At 46.1% G+C, this 7,484-nt stretch overlaps 1 protein-coding gene across 1 annotated transcript in view; it reads right to left on the minus strand.

Annotated features, from left to right (window-relative positions):
* LOC310795135 (adenylate cyclase type 6-like) overlaps nucleotides 1–7,484 on the minus strand; it is a 54,981-nt gene that overhangs the window by 1,954 nt on the left and 45,543 nt on the right. The window contains exons 11-22 of the mRNA XM_083657177.1: nucleotides 6,985–7,167; nucleotides 6,735–6,832; nucleotides 6,520–6,607; nucleotides 6,283–6,399; nucleotides 5,530–5,679; nucleotides 4,569–4,750; nucleotides 4,062–4,094; nucleotides 3,931–3,960; nucleotides 3,702–3,837; nucleotides 2,672–2,935; nucleotides 1,429–1,633; nucleotides 355–479 (exon numbers count right to left, since the gene is read on the minus strand). Of these exons, the coding sequence (XP_083513303.1) occupies nucleotides 355–479; nucleotides 1,429–1,633; nucleotides 2,672–2,935; nucleotides 3,702–3,837; nucleotides 3,931–3,960; nucleotides 4,062–4,094; nucleotides 4,569–4,750; nucleotides 5,530–5,679; nucleotides 6,283–6,399; nucleotides 6,520–6,607; nucleotides 6,735–6,832; nucleotides 6,985–7,167 (1,611 nt within the window). The remainder of the gene's footprint in view (nucleotides 1–354; nucleotides 480–1,428; nucleotides 1,634–2,671; nucleotides 2,936–3,701; nucleotides 3,838–3,930; nucleotides 3,961–4,061; nucleotides 4,095–4,568; nucleotides 4,751–5,529; nucleotides 5,680–6,282; nucleotides 6,400–6,519; nucleotides 6,608–6,734; nucleotides 6,833–6,984; nucleotides 7,168–7,484) is intronic.

The following is a 7,484-nucleotide window of genomic DNA, read 5'->3' on the forward strand; positions in this document are numbered from 1 at the left end:
ATTCCAGGACAGAAAATCTCATAGAATACTTTTAGCAGTGCTCGTATTGACCATGAATAAGATGACTGTGAATCTTGTTCACGGTCATATATCAGAACTTCTTCTTCTGCTGTTTGTGTCACACTGTGCAACAGATTGTGCTCTTGATAATACCATAATAATAATCCTGTGATAGTTGAATGATCTCTGCAGGGAATGTCTAATATCAGAGAGTCATATGAGCTACACATGACACACTCAAGGACACATCAGATACTTGAACGGCTGCCCATGAACAACAATATCAACTATATTTGAAAAGTAACAGACAGTCAAAGCGTTATTGGGCTAGACGAGTCAATGTGCGGTAGGTACCTGGATGCAGTCTGGTACTCCTGTGCTGTCCATCCTGCTGGCCACGTTCACCGTGTTCCCCCAGATATCGTACTGGGGTTTCCTGGCGCCGATCACGCCGGCGACCACCGGGCCCATGTTCAACCCTGAGAGCAGATCAGAATCAGAATCAGAATCAGATCAGATCACTCTGTCACCTGGCTGCATGACACCATATTAACTCCTTCACAATCTGGGAAGCCAGAATCTATTTTTATTTTCTAGGAAAAGGAAAAGGAAAAGGAAAGCGGAAGTGACGGAAAAGCCACCGTCATTTCCTTTTCCGCGTCCGTTTCGGCTATTTGCTAATAACGTTAACGCATAAACACACTGCATAGAAGACGTCAACTCGTCTTACAACAACAGTGGAAAATTACTGTAAAGTCACGGTGCGTCGAGTTGCTATTTAGACGGTAAACAGTGGAGCACGGACGCGGAGAAGGAAGTGACGGTGGCAGGAGAGGCGCGCTGTACAGGAAGCTGGGGAAAAACGGTAGGGCTGTCCCAGAGTCTATTTTTCAAATAAAAATAGACTCTGGGTTCCCAGCTTGACTCCATCATAACACTGATCTGAGCAAGAAGACAACCCTATTGCTCCTTTGGCAAAAGAAAATGATTCCTCGCCCTCCTCCGCAGTGTTTAACAGATCGAGTACTTCCATTCCTCCAGAATGGAACAAGACGGACTTGCAAATCACACAGACTCCCAGTTTCAGGTCTTTTACGATGGAGGAAAAAAACGTTTATGTTGAGTAATAACTCAGAGTGAACCACTCATTTAATGTCACTCATGGGAACTATTTGAATTTTTAGTTGGTGTTTGTGCTGAAAATCGAAATGAACAAGCTCATTTTATTATGCCTTTTTTATATAACTATTTATCTGTTGTTGTTGTCGTTTTATGATAAGTTGTATGTCTCTCGGCCAGCCACGACATGTTTTCCTCCTTTCTTTTAAAAGACGACGACAGTGGAAAACTGTCGTGGTTATCCTCGATGATTTTATGATACATGGCTGTGCATTACCTACAACCGTCTCCACTATCTCCTCCACTCACCGATCTTCATCTGGAAGTTGTTGAACGAGTGCTCGTTGATGTACTTCATCTGCTCCCGGAGCCGCATGGCGTAGTCGGCCAGCGCCAGGATGTGGGAGCGGCCCTCCCTGTCGTAGGTGGAGTGGTTCAGTCCGGACGCCGCCATGTAGGTGGAGCCGATGGTCTTGATCTTCTCCAGCTGACGGAAGCGATCCTCGCTGATGATCTAGAGATGATGAGCGAGCGAACATTGCATAAGACATATGAGAAACAAGACAAACAGCAAGAGCAGTTCATCTCCAGGTCAAGAGTGTTCTGTTGTTGGAAGTGGCAGAACGCAAACAGGTTAGACACACTGTCGCCAGGAGACTCATTCTGAAGGAGTGGAAGTCCCCCTCTCCACCTACTTTTCAGCTGTGGCTGATGGACATGGTCTCATTTATCAAGTTCAAGTTCAAGTTCAAGTTCAAGGATATTTATTGTCATTCCAAAACATGAGACACGGAAGGGAACGAAATACGAACTCAAGGTCCTGGTGGATATATCAACTATACCTAGGATATAATCAAATCAGCTAACAGTACTAAGAGGAGAAAAATATAAAAACAACATAGAAACAGCATAAAAACATAGTACCTGAGTATACATGAGAGACTCAGGTTCCTGAGGCCCAAGAAATTTTCAACTATCTGGGACCCGTTTCTGGCCTACTTGGATGAAGCGACAAGTAAGAGGCCATTTACACCTGGTGTTAACATGCATTTTCTGTGATCAGATTGCAATCAGATTGTGTTTTATCACTTGAAAGTACAGGTGTAAACACCCCCAAAACGCATTGAAGAAGGATTGCAATCTGATCGGCCAAACCACCAGGTGGTCAGTGATGCATTGTGTACACATTGAACACAAGTGTAAATGCAATGTGTCCTCTCAATCTGGATACAGCAACTGTATGCGGATTGAGAGGACAACCATTTCTGCAATCTGATTGCAATCAGATTGGAGAAAATGCATGTTAACGGCAGGTGTAAATGGCCTATATATCCATGTCGCCCAGATGATATCTGATGGACCGCTTGCGTGGGATCCCACATCTCTTACAAGCACATAAGCAACTTACGTTGTAACATTGGAATGTTGATGTATATGCTTTTTCTTTTTCCGTCGTTTTTGTGTTTCACGTTCTGAAAAATTGCCAAATAAAATATTGAAAAAAGAAACACTTTCATTCATCTCCTCCGCTCATATTTCCCGCTCTCCTCACCTCGTCGAAATCGGCGATGATCTCGTTGAGCAGCCGGAGACACTCCACTCCCTCGTTGTTGGCCTCCAGCTCCACGTAGAACTCGGAGAAGTTGCTGATGGAGGCGAACATGACGGCGACGCACTCGCACGACTGGTAGTACAGCTCGTCGTTACGCCGCTCGCGCGCCAGGAAGTGGGCGGCCACGTCCTTGGGCAGGATGTTGTGGAGCAAACGCCGGTTGTAGGCCTGCAGCTCCTCCATCTCCTCCTTCTCCTCTGTGGCCTGAGGAAGGGATGGAGAGAGAGAGAGAGAGAGAGAGAGAGGCATTTGATTGGTGACAGTGCCCTCTAGCGATTATATAGCGTAAATGCGTTAAAAAAACAACAACAACCCAACAGGTTAAAGCAGCTACGAGCAAGATTTTCGATTGTTATTAAACAGTATAATTATAATATTGATGCATCACATCTTACCTATAATAGTAGCTGAGACCAAAGCCGTGTGAATTGGAGATTGCTCTCTTGATGATTATAGAGTCTGTGTCTGTCTACCGGCGGGCCGGATAAACCCGGAAGTGAAACGAAATGGTTCACGGCAGCTGCCTGCCTTCAACCGTTTCGCTCTGCCTAGCAACAGACCATAAACACGGAGAACGCCATGCAAGGGCTTGCTACTCTCGCGAACATCTCTCGTTATATTCTAACAGTTTGTTTGGAAGTAATTTTGTTATTTTGTGGTTATGGCCGAAGTGGCTGCCGCAAACCGTTTCATCTCACTTCCTGATCTGCCCCGGCCGCAGACAGACTAATCGTCAAGACAACACCGGCCGATTCACTCGGGGTTCAAGCGAGACTACTCGGCGTTGGTCTCGTCTACTATTAGAGGTGAGATGTGATGCATCGATATTAAATTTAGACTGTTTAATAGCAATCGAAAATCTAGCTCGTAGCTGCTTTAAGCGGTTACATGCTGCTAAACACGTTTAGAACTTTTTGTAACCGTCGACACCTCTACTTTCCACAGTCATCTCCTATGATGTTTCAGCTACCTGCAGCTTCCAGAGGAAGTCAAGGCGTGCGGTGGACTCCACCTGCTGGGCGTGCAGGTAGAGAGCCAGGACGAACACGGTGAGGATGACAGGGGTCATGACCTTTAGGGGCACTTTGGTCACATCGTCCTCCTGGCTGTGGAGGTGGAAAGAGGAGGAGTCAGACTCTTGAATGGGCACAGAAAGGGAAAGTAGAGAAACAGGAACAGAACAGGCCAAAGCTACTTACCACTGCTCTGTGGTTCCATTGGGATTAGGCCTGGAAACACAACACAATAGGAAGTCATGTTCTATGAACAACGTGAGTCATACTGAGGTAATGCAGTTAGCATCAAACACATGACATAACACACCACTTACCACTGTGAGGAATCATTAGCAGCTGTTGATGGCCTGAGGAGAAATGAGAACAACATATAAAAAAACCAGACTTTACCACGAAGAAGTAGGTCTTCTACAATCCAACACAAGACCTTATCATGAGGAAGTCAGCCATGTACAGGCTAGTCTCTCCCCAGACTCAAATATTACGTTGAATCGCTGCGCTCCGCATACTACATAAGTGAGTCTGTGCCAGTTAACAGCCACTGCTGGCTTTTGAAGGCGGGTTGAAATTGAGTGAGTGACAGGTCGTAGCAATGAGAGAGCAGTTAGAAAAATTATTTTCTAACTAATATTCCAACTGAAAAAGGACAAAAAACATTTTCAAATTGGACAAGAGTGAGTGAGTGAGTGAGTGAGTGAGTGAGTGAATGAGTGAGAGAGACAGTGAGTGAGTGAGTGAGTGAGTGAGTGAGTGTGTGTGTGTGTGTGAGTGTGTGTGTGTGTGTGTGTGTGTGTGTGTGTGTGTGTGTACACGTGACTTACATGTACAGGGTGTTGGCCATTAGCAGCAGGTCTGCGTTGTCAAACAGGACGACCTGAGGCCACTCCACCAGCACCAGGAAGGTGAGCTGGATGAGCAGCATCAGAGCCAGCTTCCCGATGCTGCTGATGTGGAGGAAGACAGAGCACGCCAGCAGGGTCAGCAGCACACTGTAGCTGAAATACTGCAGAGAGAGAGAGGGAGGAGGGGGAATTATTATTATTTTTTTAATTATTTTTATTTATTTATTTATTTATTCTTTAATTTTTAAATCTGACCCCCCCCCCCCCCCCCCCCCCCATTTTCTCCCCAGATGTACTTGGCCAATTCCCCTGCTGTCCGAGGTCATTACTGCACCCCTTCTGCCGATCTGGGGAGAGCTGTAGACTAGCACATGCTTTCTCCGACACATGTGCAGTCACGAGCCGCTTCTTTTCACTCGACAGCGAGGAGTTTCACCGGCAGGACGTAGTAGCACGAGGGGAGGATCACAATATTCCCCCCAGTTCCCCTCCCCCCCGAACAGGCGCCGTCGACCCGACCAAAACCAACCAGAGGAGGCACTATAGTGCAGCGACCAGGACACCCACCCCGCAGACACGTCCAATTGTGCCTGTATGGACGGCGCCCGAACAAGCCGGAGGTAACACGGGGTCTCGAACCCGCGGCCCTCGTGTTGGTAGGGCAAGGAATATATCGCTGTACTACCCGGACTGCCGGGAAGGGCCGAAGGTTAGGTAAACACTCAAACATACCTTTTTTTAATGCACACAGAGAAACACACACACGCACAGACACAAACGAGGGCGAACAAGGGGGGGGGGGCAGGCGCGCGACCCGTGCATGTCACGTGGACACACAAATGCACACAAGTAGACATACACACACACATAGACACACACACACGTAGACACACACACACGTAGACACACACACGTGCTAAAAGGCTTTGGGGTTGCTGACCTCAGGGAAATGGCAGGGCGGGTCCTGGCTGGGACACAGGGTCAGGCCGTCCTCAGCGGTCCTGGTCAGGTTGTGCAGCAGGCACATGGTGGCCGAGGTGTTCAGCTGGTTGTACACGCACTCCTCCAGCTTCTCTGTGCTGCACGTGAACTGGCAGGACACACAGCAGGAAGTGAAGAAACAGCTGAGACATAAGCAATCAGCTGACATCCTTTTTGTCTCACGTGGACCAAAAATAATATCTCAGTATTTCTAGGCTGAATGGCGACACATCATATATATATATATCTCTGTATTTTCTATGAAGTGGGCTAAATGTTCAGTTGTAAGTCACAGCCCCATGTAGGGCTGGGCGATATGGACAAAATCAAATCTCAATATTTCTGACCAAATACCTCGATTTTGATATTGCAACAATATTGTAGGGATGGCTAGTGGTGAGTATTTATTACTCAATGATTGTTTTTCTCATCACTCATGTGGATACAATGACTAAGTGGGTCAAGGGAAATAATAGAACAGATAAACAGTCGGAAAAAAAAATCGGAAAATTACATCATTTTACGGTAATGCAGCGTTTGAGACCAGGAAAAATATCACAATATAATTTACGATATCCTAAATATAAGACCATCTAGTCTCATATCATGATATCGATATAATATTGGTATACTGCACAGCCCTAACTAGCATTCTAAAACGAATAGTTAATGTGTTACAGGATACGAGCGAAGAGTTAGGGGAAGTCCCTACCATGTTGACGAAGGCCGATATGAAGAGGAGGAGGATGGTGAGGACTCCCACCAGTGTGCTGTTTGCACGAGACTGGACTATCTTCTTGGTGACGGTCTGCAAGGCCGCTGGGAAGAACTTGGATATGGACACGCAAGGAAAGAGACGACCAGACAGAGACAGTTAGTGATGCTGATCATCATGGCTCCTATCTCTCAATACATCTGCAGGAAAAAGATTGGAGATTTGGCTCCTTACTTTGATGCAGGAGTAGATGGCACAGATGAAGAGGATGTTGGCGAGGATGATGAAGATGCTTATGTAAAGGCCCAGCATGAGTGTCGTGCTGGGGGAAGAGAAGAACCAAGCTTATTAGGATGTATAATTTAATAATGTATAATATATTATAATAATATTATTTAATAATAATATATTTGAGCACAGAGGGTCATCTACTGGAAAGAACGACTTACTGTGGAAATATGATAATCTGAATGAAACAGATGAAGCAGAAAACCAGGAGTGCACAGGCCACATAACCCCCAAAACGATCGTCCACCTTTTTGGAGTACTGAGAAATAGAAAATTAATTAATTAATTAATTAAATTAAGTAGTTTAGCAGCACAGTAACAGCAAATCAATCAATCAACCAATCATAAAGCACATTTTGACAGGCAATTTTTGAGCTAATTTAAAACAAATTCCACGTTTAAGATCCCAACCTTTTTCTCCAGGGCGGCGGTCTGGAAGGTGAGCAGGAACTTTTTCACGTGGTCTTTCCTCAGCTGGTCGATGCTGCGGGCGTCGATGGCGCGTCCGAGGAACTCGTCCACCTCGTCCTCGGGGTTCAAGGCCTCCTGCGCGCAGCGGCTGCGGGCGTAGACAGAGCAATTAGGCCACGCCCACTGTGGTTTGTGTGTGTGTGTGTGTGTGTGTGTGTGATGACTCTGAGGCAGAGATGATCACAAGTCATTTTTTCCAAGTCCAAGTCAAGTCTCAAGTCTTTGGGGGGCAAGTCCAAGTCAAGTCTCAAGTCCCTATGGATGAGTGTTCTATCATTTGCTGCATGCTATCCGGTCTGCTTAGAACAGTGGTTCTCCAATGGGGGTCCGGGGACCCCCAGGGGTCCTTGACGGGGTTTCGCTATAATTCCATTCATAAGTAACACAATGACTATTTTGGTCATGGGGTTTATACACTTTGTGTAATAAAACATCTAAAA

Source organism: Poromitra crassiceps, assembly GCF_964638095.1.
Source record: "Poromitra crassiceps genome assembly, chromosome: 20".
NCBI lineage: Eukaryota > Metazoa > Chordata > Actinopteri > Beryciformes > Melamphaidae > Poromitra > Poromitra crassiceps.